Source organism: Capricornis sumatraensis, chromosome 1, assembly GCF_032405125.1.
Source record: "Capricornis sumatraensis isolate serow.1 chromosome 1, serow.2, whole genome shotgun sequence".
Taxonomy (NCBI): domain Eukaryota; kingdom Metazoa; phylum Chordata; class Mammalia; order Artiodactyla; family Bovidae; genus Capricornis; species Capricornis sumatraensis.
Genome location: NC_091069.1, coordinates 244687871 through 244704449, shown reverse-complemented (window position 1 = coordinate 244704449; position 16579 = coordinate 244687871). Strand labels below are relative to the sequence as shown.

The 16579-nt window shown below is 41.2% G+C and overlaps 1 protein-coding gene across 4 annotated transcripts in view; it reads left to right on the top strand.

Moving 5' to 3' along the window:
• Nucleotides 1-16579, top strand: part of NEK11 (NIMA related kinase 11) — a 277295-nt gene that overhangs the window by 111516 nt on the left and 149200 nt on the right. For 2 of the 4 annotated variants that reach the window (XM_068973446.1, XM_068973433.1), the window contains 3 exons: nucleotides 793-878; nucleotides 12959-13078; nucleotides 16094-16191. In XM_068973446.1, coding sequence (XP_068829547.1) covers nucleotides 793-878; nucleotides 12959-13078; nucleotides 16094-16191 — 304 coding nt within the window. The remainder of the gene's footprint in view (nucleotides 1-792; nucleotides 879-12958; nucleotides 13079-16093; nucleotides 16192-16579) is intronic. The other 2 variants (XM_068973440.1, XM_068973452.1) reach the window with 2 other exon arrangements.

Sequence of the window (16579 nt, the reverse complement as noted above, 5' to 3'; positions counted from 1 at the left end):
TTATAGCAAAGGCTCAAGGGTGGGGTTACTGATAAGGGTCAGGGTGTGTGCAGGGCCTTCACTCCTTTAGTCTGGTCTCAAGTGATCTCCTGATGAGCTTCTGTGGTCCCTGAGATTACCAAACTGTGACCTTCTCTGTGGAATGAGGAATGCTTCCTCAAGTAGTTAACATCTTCCATTTATTCAGGATTTTAGTTCTGCAGAAGAGCTCAGAGATACTGTTATACACATCCTTCGAAGGGAACCAGGACTCTGCCCCGAGGCTGCACTGTTGTTTTTTGCCTACTTCTCCCTTGTCTCTGCATCCCCTCCCTTCGCTGATCAACAGCTATTTGAACCTGTCCTTTGGAATCAGGGAAGGTCATGGAGGCTGAGTCTATTCCCTGTAAACGAGAAACAGGTGACACAGAAAGACTTTCTTGCTCAGAAGCCGCACAGGTTTCTGCTTGGTTTCACTGGGAGTGAAGACATTGTCCACTAACAGCCCTGAGGTGGGAGAAAGCTGTGTGTTCTTGGAGCTGAGAAAAGGCCTATCTGTGTCTTTGTGACTGGAAGTGAGAGAGCAGGCAGAGCAATATGAGGTTAGAGAGGTGGGCAGGGGCCTGACCCCATAGGAGCTGCTCTGTTATGTTTTAAACCCTTTACAGAAGGAAAAATGTTACTGGTGGGTTTGATTTCAAGCCTCAGACACGGTCAATAGTATTACACATCAGAAAAGGCCCCTGGTCATTTTATGCCTCTTCATCCCTGAAGAGGATTCTTTAAGGCATGTTATGGCTGTTCTTTTTTCAGGACCTGATGTGTCGGTATTCAGAAATGGCCCTGGAAGACAAGAATTTGAATAGTCAGGAGGAGGCAGCTTATATAATTAATGCTGTGTAAGTAATTGCTTTATTTAAAAAAAGCCTACTGAGTATAAATGTTAAATGCATTTATCTTAAAAAATCTATTAGTGGTAAGCTGACTGCATGGAGTATCCTAGAATTCACTTAAGTCTTGCCAAAAAATTAAGGCGCTTCAGTAACTTGATGTTTCAAATCCCTTTGCCCCAGGTGGTAGCAAATTGAAACCATAAAAGGTTAAACCTCTACAAACCTCTACAAACCATAAAAGTTTAAACCTCTACAGAGCTACAAAGCTTACAGATCTGCAGGGTAGCTCTGCAGTTGCACTGTAAGTATATAAAGAAATTTATCTTTCAAGCATTTAGTGACAGTTATGCTTATGAACATTCAGATTAAGCATAAGTGGGTGTCACATATTATTTGTTTAACAGGAACTGGCAGAGTATCTATTGAAAAGATGACATTGTGGAGTCTTGGGACAATTGAAAATAAGCCAGAATTTACTTTCTTGAGATGTACATAAGAACTACAGAATGTGTGTTTCATATTTCTCTCTCCTGCCTGATTCAGAGTTCCTATGCCATAACTTACAAGAGCCCAGAATACTAGCTTATGTCAGAAGAGCCATGTGCAGCTGTGCAGGCTGTTACTGCACAACTCCAAAGGGCACCACTGATAAGACCAAATCTATAATTTCGCTACCAGAACTATATCTAATTTTGTGAGGACCCAATGAGGGTGACAGTCCCTCCCAGAGCTGTGCAAGGCTGTGAAGAAAGAATATGAGCCATTGTCAGTGTGATCTTCAAGGCCAAATTACACAAATATGCTTCTCTATCTCCCATTCCAGTGGTTTCTCACCTGTGCTATGTTTGTCTTCCATATCCACATTCAAACTGAGGGAACTGGTCCATCAAAGGTATTCAGTCATTTTTTACTGTGCATGGTTTCCAGTTAAAATACCCTGTACCTTAAGAGGTATATCTTTAGGCATGCTCCTGTAACCTAGTTTTCTTGGGTTACTGTCTAATTTTTCAAGAATGCTTGGAACTTCTCATTTTATTTTATTAACAGGATATGTGAGAATAGTAGATACCTGGAATAATGGACTTAATTTAGCTATCAATTTGCACTGTAATTGTGAAACAGTTTGCCTGACTGTGGTTACAATTTTAGTGTGCTCAAATCCAATTCTTTGGGTGGTCTTTCACATTATGAGATATTGATTTCAAATTGTCACTGTTATTTTCAAGATATATGACTCTGTTTTGAGGGTTCTTTTTGGTCTTACAAAGACTAAGGGCATATGTATTCCTGAAAACTGCATGGCCCCTGGAGGTTCTGGTCCAAACTATATTCCAGAATGAGAACTGCCTAGCAATCATTAAAATTTCCTTATACTGTTTCTTCAGGAGGGAGTTGAATGCAAAAGGCATTCCACTATTGGGCTATAATCAAGCCAAATGCCATTAAGAATGTGGCTGCAGACCTTTCAGTACATTTAACATATGCACATTACTTTAACTGAAGAAAGAGGCTCTTGAATAATAGTGGCTAACTTTCAGAGGTAATGACTATATGCTTTGCTCTGTTATAAGCTCTTTGCCTGAATTAGCTCATTTAACCTCAAAGTGACCCTATAAAATAGGTCAGTCAGTCAGTCAGTCAGTTCAGTCGCTCAGTCGTGTCTGAATCTTTGCGACCCCATGAATCGCAGCACGCGAGGCCTCCCTGTCCATCACCAACTCCCGGAGTTCACTCACACTCACATCCATCGAGTCAGTGATGCCACTCAGCTATCTCATCCTCGGTCGTTCCCTTCTCCTCCTGCCCCCAATCCCTCCCAGCATCAGAGTCTTTTCCAATGAGTCAACTCTTCGCATGAGGTGGCCAAAGTACTGGAGTTTCAGCTTTAGCATCATTCCTTCCAAAGAAATCCCAGGGCTGATCTTCAGAATGGACTGGTTGGATCTCCTTGCAGTCCAAGGGACTCTCAAGAGTCTTCTCCAACACCACAGCTCAAAAGCATCAATTCTTCGACACTCAGCCTTCTTCACAGTCCAAATCTCACATCCATACATGACCACAGGAAAAACCATAGCCTTGACTAGACAGACCTTAGTTGGCAAAGTAATGTCTCTGCTTTTGAATATGCTGTCTAGGTTGGTCATAATTTAAATGATCATAAAGAGCTTAAGTAACTTGTCTAAAGGCATATAGCATGTAGCCTAATGCAGGAAACCCTGGTTAAATTCCTGGGTTGGGAAGATCCGCTGGAGAAGGGATAGGCTACCCAATTCAGTATTCTTGGGTTTACCTGGTGGCTCAGATGGTAAAGAATACACCTGCAATGCGGGAGACCTGGGTTCTATCCCCGGGTTGGGAAGATCCTCTGGAGAAGGGAAAGGATACCCACTCAGTATTCTAGCCTGGAGAATTCCATGGACTGTATATTCCATGGGATTGCAAAGAATCAGACACGACTGAGTGACTTTCACTTTCACTTTAAGAGCTAGGATTTGAACCCAGTGAATGTTCTTAACCATGCAATTAATCACTATGCCATGAAAATACCTACTAGGGAGGGGGGACTTTCAAGATGGCAGAGGAGTGAGATGTGGAGATCATCTTCCTCCTCATAAATACATAAAAAATACATCTGTATGTGGAACAGCTCCTACAAAACATCTACTGAACACTGGCAGAAGACCTCTAAGCTAATCTCCATGTAACAGGGTAGAGCAAAAGAAATCAGAAAAAAAAAAAAAAAGAGCCAGAGGGATCAGGACAGTACCTGTGCTTCAGGGAGGGATCTATAAAGGAGGAAAAGTTTCCACACACTTGGAAACCCCCTCGCGGAGGGAAATGGGGGCAGCTTCAGAACCTCAGAGGGGAGCACAGCAACAGGTGAGCAGAAGGCAAAGGCGAGAGAATTCAGCACAGGGATCGGCACCGACCAGTACCTCCCAGCCTCAGATGCTTGTTTGCATGCCTGCCATGGTGAGTCGGGGCTGGGTGCTGAGGCTCAGTCTTTGGAGTCAGGCTCCAGGAAGAGGACAGGTTTAACTGCAATGAAGACAGACTGAGGGGCCACCCCAACACAGTTGAGGGAGTCCAGGGGAAAGCCTGGGGCAGCCAGAGAGACAAGAGACTTTCTAACTCCAAACGCTTGCAGATGGCAGGACACCACCTTTATAAGTGCCAGAGGCAGGATGGGCCACTGCTGCAGTCCGTGACCCCAGGAGTGGGTGTGAAGGCTGCTGCAACTGCTGCCAAGCTGTGAGCAGGCAGGTTACTGCCCATACCTTACTGGGAGCCTGTGCAGTCTGGCACTGCTGAGGGACCCACATGCGTGGGCCAATTCCCCTGGGAGAGCATGTTACTTGCCTCAGGCTATAGCAAATCTCTGCAGGCCTCTCTACCACAGACACTCCTCACACATCCCAGCTATGTCTGTTGTACCTCTCCTGCTCCCCAGCCCAACTGAGCAAGTGAGCCCTGTGTAGCTGCTGCATTTGCTTCCCCGGTCGCTCAGCTGGTAAAGAATCTGCCTGCAATGCAAGAGACATGGGTTTGATCCCTGGGTTGGGAATATCCGCTGGAGAAGGGAACGGGCTACCCACTCCAGTATTCCGGCCTTGAGAATTCCATGAACTGTACAGTCTATGGGGTCACAAAGAGTTGGACATGACTGAGCGACTTTCAGTGTCTGGGCTGGGAACAATGCAATGTGGTCTACAAACAGAGGTGGGGCCAAAACCAATGCTGAACATGAGGAGCTGTGTGACCAAAGAAGAGGAAGGGAATTCACTTCTGTAGCTGCAGGTGCAGCCGGTTAAATCCCTGCAATTAGCTTGAGGCTGTGGACTTTTGGGGGGCAATTGTGGACTGAAGTGACTTAGCAGCAGCAGCAGCAGTGGACTTTGAAAGCAAGTACAAGCTGGAGTAAGACCAGATCCGAGTCTGAGCTAACTCCACAGTGCCAGCAGGTCCAGAGACCTTCCTAGAAATATCAGAGGATTTTCTGAGTAGACAGATTGGCTGGAGCTCACTATGTGGCAAGGGCAAGTGAGGCCATAGGAAAATATTCTTCTTACTACCACTCTCTCTGCCTTTTTTATTTTTTCATTTCAGTCTGTTCATTTTTTTATTAGTTCTTTAATTTTTTGTTTTTCATTTTTCCTTTTTAATGCTTTAAAAAATTATTTTATTGTATTTTCCCTTTTTCTACAGTAGTTTTTCATTATATTGTATTTTCCCCTGTGTTTTTGGTTTTGTATTTTTGCTACTCTAGTTTTTAGTGTTGTTTTCATCTGTATGTTTGTTTATTGGTTTGATTGCCTCTTCTTTGTTGGTTCCTCTTTTTATTCTTTCTTCTTTTTTCTTTGTATGAGTTTCATTGTGTGTTCCTGTATGTTTAGTGTTGCTTTTACCATTTGTCGTGGGGTTTTGTCCATCCATTCTTTTTGTTTGTTTGTATGTTTGCTTGATATTTATTCTATTTCTTTCTTTTTCTCTTCTGTGCTATGTGGCTTGTGGAGCCTTTGTGCTCCAGCCAGAGTTTGAGTCCGAATTTCCAAGGTGGAAGACTGAGTCTGGAACATTGGACAACAGCAAGCTCCTGACTGCATGGAATATTAATCAACAAGAGCTCTCCCAAAGGTGTCCATCTCAGTGCTAAGACCTGACCCCACATAAAGACCGACAAGCTCCAGTGCCAGACGATCACACCAAACAACCAGCAAAACAAGAGCACAACACTACCTGTTCACAGACAGGAGGCTGCCAAAAGGCATACTGAGCTCACAGACTCCCCCAGACATGCCACTGGACATGGAATTGTCCTACAGAGAGACAGGATCCAGCTCCGCCTACCAGAACACAGGCACCAGCCCCCCGCCAACAGGAGACCTTCACACGGCACTGGTCTGCCCCCACCCAGTGGAGGCGGAAGTAATAGGAATGACAACCTTGCAGGCTGAGGAAAGAAGACTCCAAACACGGTGAATTAACCAAAATTAAAAGAGAAATATGCGGCGGATGAGGGAGGATGCTAAAAATGAAAAGGCCAAACAAATGAAGAGGAATAGGCCGTCCGCCCAGAAAAGGACTCAGAGCAACGGCAGTAAAGGTGATCCCAAATCCCAGAACTAAAATGGAGGCACGGACTGAGAAGACATGGGGACCGATAAGAAACAAAGGAGAAAGAAAGCTCGGGGCTCCCTTGCTCAGTCAGGCTGGGGAATAGGAGAGGTACAGCAGGCACAGCTGGGATGTGTGGGGAGTGCCTGTAGTGGCAGAGGCCTGCGGGCATTTGCTACAGCCTGAGTCAGGACATGCATTCTTCCAGGGGAACTGGCCCCAGTTCGAGGGTTCCTTGGCAATGCCAGACTGCACAGGCTCCCAGGAAAGTGTGGGCAGTGGCCTGACAATCAACGATGAACACCATAATGACTGAAATAAAAAATATGCTAGAGGGAACCAATAGCAGAATAACTGAGGCAGAAGAGTGGATAAGTGAACTGAAAGAATGGTGGAAATAACTGAGGCAGAGTAGAATAAAGGAAAAAGAACGAAAAGAAATGAGGACAGTCTCAGAGACCTCTGGGAAAACATTAAGTGTACCAACATTCGAATTAAGGGGTCCCAGAAGAGGAAGATTAAAGAAAGGATATGAGAAAAAATTTGAGGAGACTATAGTTGAAAATTTCCCTAACATGGGAAAGGAAATAGCCACCCAAGTACAAAAAGCTCAGAGAGTCCCATATAGGATAAGCCCAAAGAAAAACATGCCAAGACCCATATTAATCAAACTAACAAAAATTAAACACAAAGAAATATTAAAAACAGCAAGAGAAAAGCAACAAATGACATACAAGGGAATCCCCTTAAGGGTAACAGCTGATCTTTAAGCAGAAACTCTACAGGCCAGAAGGGAGTGGCAGGATATACTTAAAGTGATGAAAGGAAAAAACCCACAACCAATATTTCTCTACATAGCAAGAGTCTCATTTAGATTTGATGGAGAAATCAAAAGCACCACCAAACCAGCTTTACAACAAATGCTAAAGGAAATTCTCTTGTCGGGAAACACAAGAGAAAGAAAAGACCTACCAAGGGAAAAAAAAAAAAAACAACCTGAAAACAATAAAATAAATGGTAATAGGATCATATATATCAATAATTAATTCATTTACATTGTAAATGGATTAAATGCTCCAACCAAACGACACAGACTGGCTGAATGGATACAAAAACAAGACCCCTATATATGCTGTCTATAAGAGACCAATTTCAAACCTAGAGACACATACATATTGAAAGTGAGGGACTGGAAAAAGGTATTCCATGCAAATGGAAATCAAAATAAAGAGACAAGAGACAAAGAAGGACACTACATAATAGTGAAGGGATCAAGAGATCAATCCAAAAAGAAATTATAACAACTATAAATACATATGCACCCAACATAGGAGCACGTCAATACATAAGGCAAATGGTAGCAATTATAAAAGAGGAAATAATAAGTAACACAATGATAGCAGAAGACTTTAACACTCCACTAACACCAATGGACAGATTATCAAAACAGAAATTAATAAGGAAACACAAGCCTTAAATGACACAGTAGACCTAACTGATATCTTATAGGACATTCCATCCAAAAGCAGTAGCAGTTTTTTATCTGGAACATTCTCTGGGGTAAATTATTTCTTGGGTCACAAATCAAGCCTTGGTAAATTTAAGAAAACTAATACTATATCAGGCATTTTTCTAACCATAATGCTATAAGATTACATATCAATTATGGGGGGTGGGGATGTAAAACACAAAAACACATGGAGGCTAAAAAGTACACTTCTAAATAACCAAGAAGTCACTGAAGAAATCAAAGAGGAAATTTTAAAAATACCTAGAAACAAATGACAATAAGAACAGAACAACTCAAAACTTATGGGATACAGTAAAAGCAGTGTTACGAGGGAGGTTTGTAGCAATACAAGCCTACATCAGAAAGCAAGAAAAACATCAAATAAACAACCTGGCCTTACACCTAAAGCAATAAGAAAAAGAACAAACCCCCCCAAATTTAGTAGAGGGAAAGAAATCATAAAGTTCAGAGCAGACATATTAAGGACAGGGTAAGATAGAGGGCAGGAGGAGAAGGGGGCATCTTGGACTCAATGAACATGAGTTTGAGCAAACTCTGGGAAACAGTGAAGGATGGGGAATCCTGGCATGCTGCAGTCCATGGGGTCACAAAGAGTCAGACATGACTGAGTGAACAACAACAACAAGAGCAGAAATAAATGAAAAAGAAATGAAGAAAATAATAGCAAAGATCAATAAAATTAAAAGCTGGTTCATTCCAAAGGTAAACAAAACTGACAAACCATTAACCAGACTCACCAGTAAAAAAGGGAGAAGGCTCAAATTAATAAAATGAGAAATGAAAAAGAGTTTACAATGGAAAACACAGAAACACAAAGGATCCTAAGAGCCCACTATGAGCAACTGTATGCCAATAAAATGGACATCCTGGAAGAAATGGACAAATTCTGACAAAAGTATAACCTTCCAAGACTGAACCAGGAAGAAACAGAAAATATGAACAGACCAATCATAAGCACTGAAATCGAAACTCTGACTTAAAAATCTTCTAACAAACACAATTCCTGGGCCAGATGGCTTGAAGTCAAATTTTATCAAATGTTTAGAGAAGAGCTAACACATATCCTGCTCAAACTATTTCAAAAAATTGCAGAGGGAGGAAAACTCCCAAACTCATTCTACAAGGCCACCATCACCCTGATACCAAAATCAGACATAGATGTCACACAAAAAAGGAAATCACCGGCCAAAATCTCTGATGAACACAGATCCAAAATCTTCAACCAAGTTCTAGCAAACAGAATCCAGCAGCACTTTAAAAGTATTCATACACCGTAATCAAGTGGGTTTTATCTCAGAGATGCAAGGATTCAGTACACACAAATCAATCAAGGTGATACACCATATTAACAAATTGAAAGATAAAAACCATATGATCATCTCAGTAGATGCAGATAAAGCTTTAGACAAAATTCAACACACCTTAATGATAAAGAAAAAAAACTCTCCAGAAAATTGGCATAGAAGGAACTTACCTCAGCATAATAAGGGCTGTATACATCAAACCCACACCAAACGTTACTCTCAATGGTGAAAAATTGAAAGCATTTCCTCTAGATCAAGAAAAAGACATGGATGCCCATGCTCCTCACTGTTATTCAGTATAGTTTTGGAAGCCCTAGCCACAGCATCAGAGAAGAAAAAGAAAAAAAAGGAATTCAGATTGGAAAAGAAGAAATAAAACTCTCAGTGTTTGCACATGACATGATGCTATACATAGAAAATCCTAAAGATGCCACCAGAAAATTACTAGAGCTAGTCAGTGAATTTAGTAAAGTTGTGGGGTACAAAATAAATACAAAGAAATCCCTTGCATTCAGATAAAATGCCTAGGAATAAGCCTACCTATAGAGACAAAAGACCTGTTTGCAGAAAACTGTAAGACACTGATGAGCAAAGTCAGTGATGACACAATGGAGAGGGATACTATGTTCTTGGATTGGAAGAATGAATATTGTGAAAACAACTAGAGTACCCAAAGCCATCTACAGATTCAATGCAGTTTCTATCAAATTACCAAGGCCATTTTCCACAGATCTAGACGAAAAAATGTTATAGTTTGTATGGGAACAGAAAAGACTCCCAATAGCCAAAGCAATTCTTGAGAAAAAAAAATGGAGCTGGAGGAGTCAACCTTCCTGACTTCAGACTGTACTTCAAAGCCACAGTCCTCAGTACAGTATGGTACTGGCACAAAACCAGAAATAAAAAACAATGGAACAACATAGAAATTGCAGAGATAAACCCTCACACATATAGACATGTTATCCTTGACAAAGAAGGCAAGAATATACAATGGAGAAAAGACAGCCTCTTCAAAAAATGGTGTTGGGAAAACTGGATAGCTACACACAAATTAGAATACTTCCTAACACCATACACAAAAATAAACTCAAAACGGATTAAAGACTTAAATGTAAGCCCAGAAACTATAAAGCTCTTAGAGGAAAACATAGGCTCTTAAAAGAAGCATAGTGTATTGAAAACATAGGCTCTTAGAAGAAACATAGGCTTTTAGAAGAAACCATAGTGTTGAAACACTCTTTGACATAAATTGCAGCAAGATCTCTCACTCACCTCCTTGAGTAATGAAAATAAAAATAAGCAAGTGGAACCCAATTAAACAACAGCTTTTGCCTAGCAAAGGAAACAATAAACAAGATGAAAAGACAACCCTCAGAAGGGGAGAAAGTAATTGCAAATGAAACAGCTGACAAAGAATTAATTTCTAAAATGTATAAGTGGTTCATATAACTCAAAATCAGAAAAACATACAATGCAATTAAAAAAAAAAAATGAGTAGAAGACCTAAACAGATTTCTTCCAAAGAAGACATAAAGATGGCCAGTATGTACCACAGCTTTCTTATCCATTCATCTGCTGATGGACATCTAGGTTGCTTCCATGTCCTGGCTACTATAAACAGTGCTGCGATGATCATTGGGGTACACTTGTCTTTTTCAATTCTGGTTTCCTTGGTGTGTATGCCCAGAAGTGGGATTGCTGGGTCATAAGGCAGTTCTATTTCCAGTTTTTTTAAGGAATCTTGCAGGGGCTGGTGCACTGGGATGACCCAGAGAGATGGTATAGGGACGGAGGTGGGAGAGGGGTTCAGGATTGGGAACATGTGTACACCTGTGGTGGATTCATGGTGATGTATGGCAAAACCAATACAGTATTGTAAAGTAAAATAAAGTAAAATTTTAAAAAATGGCCAATAAACACATGAAAAGATGCTCAACATCACTCATTATTAGAGAAATGCAAATCAAAATCACAATGAAGTATTACCTCACACCAACCAGAATGGCCATCATCAAAAAATCTACCAACAACAAATGTTGGGGAGTTTGTGGAGAAAAGGGAACCCTTTTACACTGTTGGAAGGAATGTAAACTGCTACAGCCATTATGGAGAACAGTGTGAAGGTTCTTTAAAATCATGAGGAAAAAAAAAAACAGGAATAAATCTGCCATACAATGCAGCAATCCCACTACTGAGCATGCTGCTGCTAAGTCACTTCAGTTGTGTCCGACTCTGTGTGACCCCATAGATGGCAGCCCTCCAGGCTCCCTGGTCCCTGGGATTCTCCAGCCAAGAACACTGGAGTGGGTTGCCATTTCCTTCTCCAATGCATGAAAGTGAAAAGTGAAAGTGAAGTTGGTCAGTCGTGTCCGACTCTTAGCGACCCCATGGACTGCAGCCCAGCAGGCTCCTCCGCCCATGAGATTTTCCAGGCAAGAGTACTGGAGTTGGGGTGCCATTGCCTTCTCTGACTACTGAGCATATACCCTGAGAAAACCGCAATTCAAAAAGACACACGTACCACAATGTTCATTGCAGCACTATTTACAATAGCCAAGACATGGAAGCAAGTTAGATGTCTACTGACAGATGAATGGATAAAGATGTGGTACGTATATATATTACTCAGCCATGAAAAGAAGGAATTGAGTCCGTTCTAGGGAGGTGGATGAACCTAGAACTTGTTATATACAGTGAAGTAAGTCAGAAAGAGAAAAACAAATATTGTATATTAACACATATATATGAAATCTGGAAAAATTGTATTGATGAACGTATCTGCAGGAAAGGAGAGGAGACACAAACAGAGAGAATGGAGTTGTGGACACAGCAAGGGAAAGAGAGAGTGGGATGAATGGAGAAGGTCGCACTGACATATATACAACACTATCATGTGTAAAATGAAGAGCTAGTGGGAAGCTGCCACTATATAACATACAATGCCCAGTCTATCACTCTGTGATTACCTAGAGGGGTGGGATTGGGGGAGGGGAGGGAGGCTTATGAGGGAGGATATATATATATATATATATATATATATATATATATATATATGTAATTATGACTGATTTGCATTGCTGTATGACAGACACCAACACAACATTGTAAAGCAATTTTCTTCCAATTAAAAAATAAATAAAATATTAAAAAATGTCTACTGTATGAAGCCTAGAAGACAGGGCATATTCAATAACATTTAGCTATTATAGTACTGGGGCTTCCCAGGTGGCTCAGTGGTAAAGAATCTGCCTGCCAATGCAGAAGCTTCAGAAAACACAGGTACGATCCCTGGGTTGGGAAGATCTCCTGGAGAAGGAAATAGCAACCCACTCCAGTATTTTTGCCTGGAAAATCCCATGGACCGAGGAGCCTGGCAGGCTACAGTCCATGGGGTTGCAAAGAGTTGAATGCAACTGAGCATGCACATTATAATAGCACCATTTTTAGATACTTTTATGTGTCAGGCACTCTATATACATTATCTCGTGTAATACTCATGATAGCCCATTGGTGGCTCACATGGTAAAGCGTCTGCCTACAATGCAGAAGATCCAGGTTTGATCCCTGGGTTGGGAAGATCCTCTGGAGAAGGAAATGGCAACCCACTCTAGTACTCTTGCCTGGAAAATCCCATGGATGGAGGAGGGTGGTGGGCTACAGTCTGTGGGGTCTCAAAGAATCAGACACGACTGAGCGACTTCACTTCACTTTATAGATGAAAACTCAGGTTCAGAAAGGTTCAGTAACTCGCTCAAGGATGCAGAGCTAATGAATGGGAGAGATGGGATTCCAACCCTGTCTAATTCTAAATTTGTGTCCTATCCACGTCATTATTTATGCCTTAATAGCCAAGATCCTAATTTATCCTACACTATGAAAATCAGTCATAGTGAAATGAGCAGAAATTTGCAAAGTACAAAACTTGCTTTTAAACAGAAATCTAATTTTAAAAATATTGCCAATTAACCACAGTACTGCTTGGCTAATTGCCTACCCAGAGTTTATTAGTTTTTGCTTGACAAGTCTTGAGATCTTTTTCCCTTCTCAGTAGTGTAATGATACTTCTGTAAAATACTTATTTAATTTTTCTCAGCATGTTTGGGATGGGTTGCATGTGGGAATCTTTATTCTTATAGGCATAAAAAGATTCACCTGCAGACCCTGCGGGCACTGTCTGAGGTGCAGAAGATGACACCAAGAGAGAGGATGCGGGTGAGGAAGGTCCAAGCAGCTGATGAGGAGGCCAGGAAGCTGAAGTAAGTGACCTTCCCTTAGTGAAGGCTGCCTCTCAGGGCTCTAAAAGAATGTGCTAAAGAAAAGCAGAAACCACAAGAGAAAATTAAAATGTACATTCTTATATATTTATCAACTTTTTCTTTCACTCATTTGCTCAAAATATGGTGATTAGATGTCAGACCCTATTAATATCAAGCTTTCAGTCTTATGTGAAAAGAACGATTGACTATCAGGGACGTTATTAGGAATGAAAATACAGAGACAACCTCCAGACAAAGCAATTAGCAATTTTTGCTGATACCTTCTTTACATAGCCCTGTGAGGGGTGATAAGGTGGCCTCACTATTCTGTCCATACTCCCCAGGTGTTTGCTAAACCCCCTCTGCCTGGAGTCCTGGCTGCTCTGTAGGGAGAAGAATGTGCCTGCAGGAAATTGTTGTCTGTAGAGACAAGACTGAAGATTGATGCTGAAGCTCTGATACTTTGGCCACCTGATGTGAAGAACTTACTCCTTGGAAAAGACCCTGATGCTGGGAAAGATTGAAGGCAGGAGGAGAAGGGGATGACAGGTGATGAGATGGTTGGATGGTATCACCAACTCAATGGACATGAGTTTGAGGAGGCTCCGGTAGTTGGTGATGGACAGGGAAGCCTGGCATGCTGCAGGCCATGGGGTCGCAAAACGTCAGACACGACTGAGCGACTGAACTGAGAGAGAAGACTAGAAGCAGCTCTGTTCTGCGAAATGAAGCCCTTCACAGTCTGGGGGCAGTGCTGCTTGTATGAGACCACTAGTGTTCAGAGTTTACACATGAAAGGGTGCTTCCAAAGAACCCAAGACTCCCAATTTCTCAAAGACTGATTTTTCAGCTGGTAAGTGACCCAGCTGACTGATTTTTGTTCTTTCTTCCTCTGCCTTTTTTTTTTTTTTCTGGTGGCTTAGAAGCCCCAACCAAGAACTAGAGAGACAAAAAGGCCTGAAAATAAAATCTGTCCATTTTATGATCTTGTTAATGTCTGACCTCTTAATGAGGGGAAAAGAAGAGAGTGAAAAAGCTGACTTAAAACTCAACATTAAAGAAACAATATCATTCATCTGGTCCAATCACTTCATGGCAAATAGATGGGAAAAAGTGAAAGCAGTGACAGATTTTGTTTTCTTGAGTTTCAAAATCACTGCAGATGGTGACTGCAGCCATGAAATTCAAAGAAGTTTGTTCCTTGGAAGGAAAGCTATAACAAACTTAGACAGAATATTAAAAAGCAGAGACATCAGTTTGTTGCCAAAGGTCCATATAGTCAAAGCAATTGTTTTTCTAGTAATCATGTATAGATGTGAGAGTTGGACCATAGTGAAGGCTGAGCACTGAAGAACTGAGGCTTTTGCATTGTGGTGCTGGAGAAGACTCTTGAGAGTCCCTTTGACTGCCAGGAGACCAAACTAGTCAATCCTAAAGGAAATCAACCCTGAATATTCACTAGAAAGACTTTTGCTGAAGCTCCAATACTTTGGCCACCTGATGCAAAGAGCTAACTCTGATGCTGGGAAAGATTGAAGGCAGAAAGAGAAGATGGCAGCAGAGGATAAGATGGTTAGATCACATCACTGACTGAGCAAATGTGAATTTGAGCAAACTCTGGGAGACAGTGAAGGACAAGGGAGCCTAGCATACTTCAGTCTGGAAAGAGTTGGACATGGCTTATCAACAGAACAACAGCAACAACATTGTATCTGAAAAATGATTCAAGGTGTCCTTGTACTTAAAGGGTCTATCATGATGAACCATGTAAGAACCTGAGAGACCACTTCCTCTTATCAAATGTTTTCTTTAATAAATATGGGAAAAGATTTCTGTCAAACAGTGCTTCATGGGCAGTAGTGTGCTGATGAAGCTTCTGGGCCTGCGGGGGCCAGAGGAGAAGCTACTATTAATAATTTGTTTGCTGATTCTATGGTGTAAATGTTCCAACAATGCCTTTTCAAGGTACCAATGTAATATTATTCAGTGTTCAGCTGGAAGATATGTACAATCCAGTATACCACTAAGTGTGGATTGGTTGATAAAATGTATTCTTGAATATTGTTTGAACAGTTGCATCAACTCATAGCCCCAGATCTAACACATCAGGAATGCAGATATTTCCAGGGTACCATGGTTCATGTCATTGGTTGAGGGTGAAAGGAAAATTAAATGTCTGACAGTAACAGATTAAACAAGCAATTTAATAACTTGCACATTACAAATTATTTCTCAGGTTAAAACTTCTTTAATATGCAAAAAAGTCATTGATCTTCCTTGTGACATTTAATATTTTTGTTATTAATAGCAATAGTTTGTTAAATAAAGTTTGTTCTTGATTTTATGAATGAATTACATCAGAGTTGTTTTGATTATTGTTTCTAGGATTCAAGAAAGGATGGGTGTTAGCTAGAAAATGACTACATTTTCATGAGGGTTATAATGTACCCACCCACTTTAAAGACAAGAACATTTGACGACAGGGATGTTCAGTGATTTTTTCAAGAAATCTAAGTATAAATGAGGGTACAAGTAATCACAAGAACTCAAATCTTTCCTCCAGTTTAAAAACATGTCTAGTAAATTCAATTCCTATTGTAGAGGAAAGTGGAAATGTCCAAGAAAAGTTCCTCTTCACAGTGGCTCTCATATTCTTTTATATAAATTCTTTGAAATGTGGGTCTATTTTCCATGTCTGTGCCTTTGTTACCTAGTTATTGGTATGTGTTGGGCTCTCAATCGGGCATCTGAGACATACTCCTGTCAGCACAGGCCAGAGCACACAGGGATGGCACAGCCCTCCCACGCTGAGTCCTGGGGGAACAAGGAGCTGGCATCCTGCATGCTTTAAAGGAGAATCCACTGAGGCTGCGCCACGCTCATCCATTGAGAGAGAGACTGCAGGCTGGCTGCCCAACACCCTGGTCTGCCTGTTGAAACAGGGATCACATTTACTTATGAAACATATGTTGTCTTAGCAAATTGCAGGTCTTTGCCTGTGTTCACTTTATGCAGAAAGCTTGTGGAAGAAAAATATGAAGAAAACAACAAACGAATGCAGGAACTGAGATCTCGGAACTTCCAGCGGCAGACTGTGGATGTGCTCCACGTGAGTGCGCTTCTGTTTTAAATTTTACAAAAGACCTTTTCTTGCCTCGGATTCTTCAGATTCATAGAGCCAATTGGGTAGGAAAAGGGACAAGGTAGGGAAAAAAACATCCAGACCAACTTTGCCCAATTCCAGGATGTACTGAGATTTGTTTAGAGTGCTAACTGTAGGCCAAAAATTAGAGACAACGCTATTTCCGAGCAGCTGTACCAAGTGCCTGCTGTTTAAGGGTGACTTCATCAGGACAGAATGAATAGCTGAGTTAAAGGTATGACTTTGCAGAACAGATACGTGTCTATCTAATTTTGAATTTCAGCCATGCTTTACCTCTCTAGTCCATTGTTCTTTTTGTCTTATTTTTTGTTCTTTCCCTCTTTATTTTCTGTCTCCCA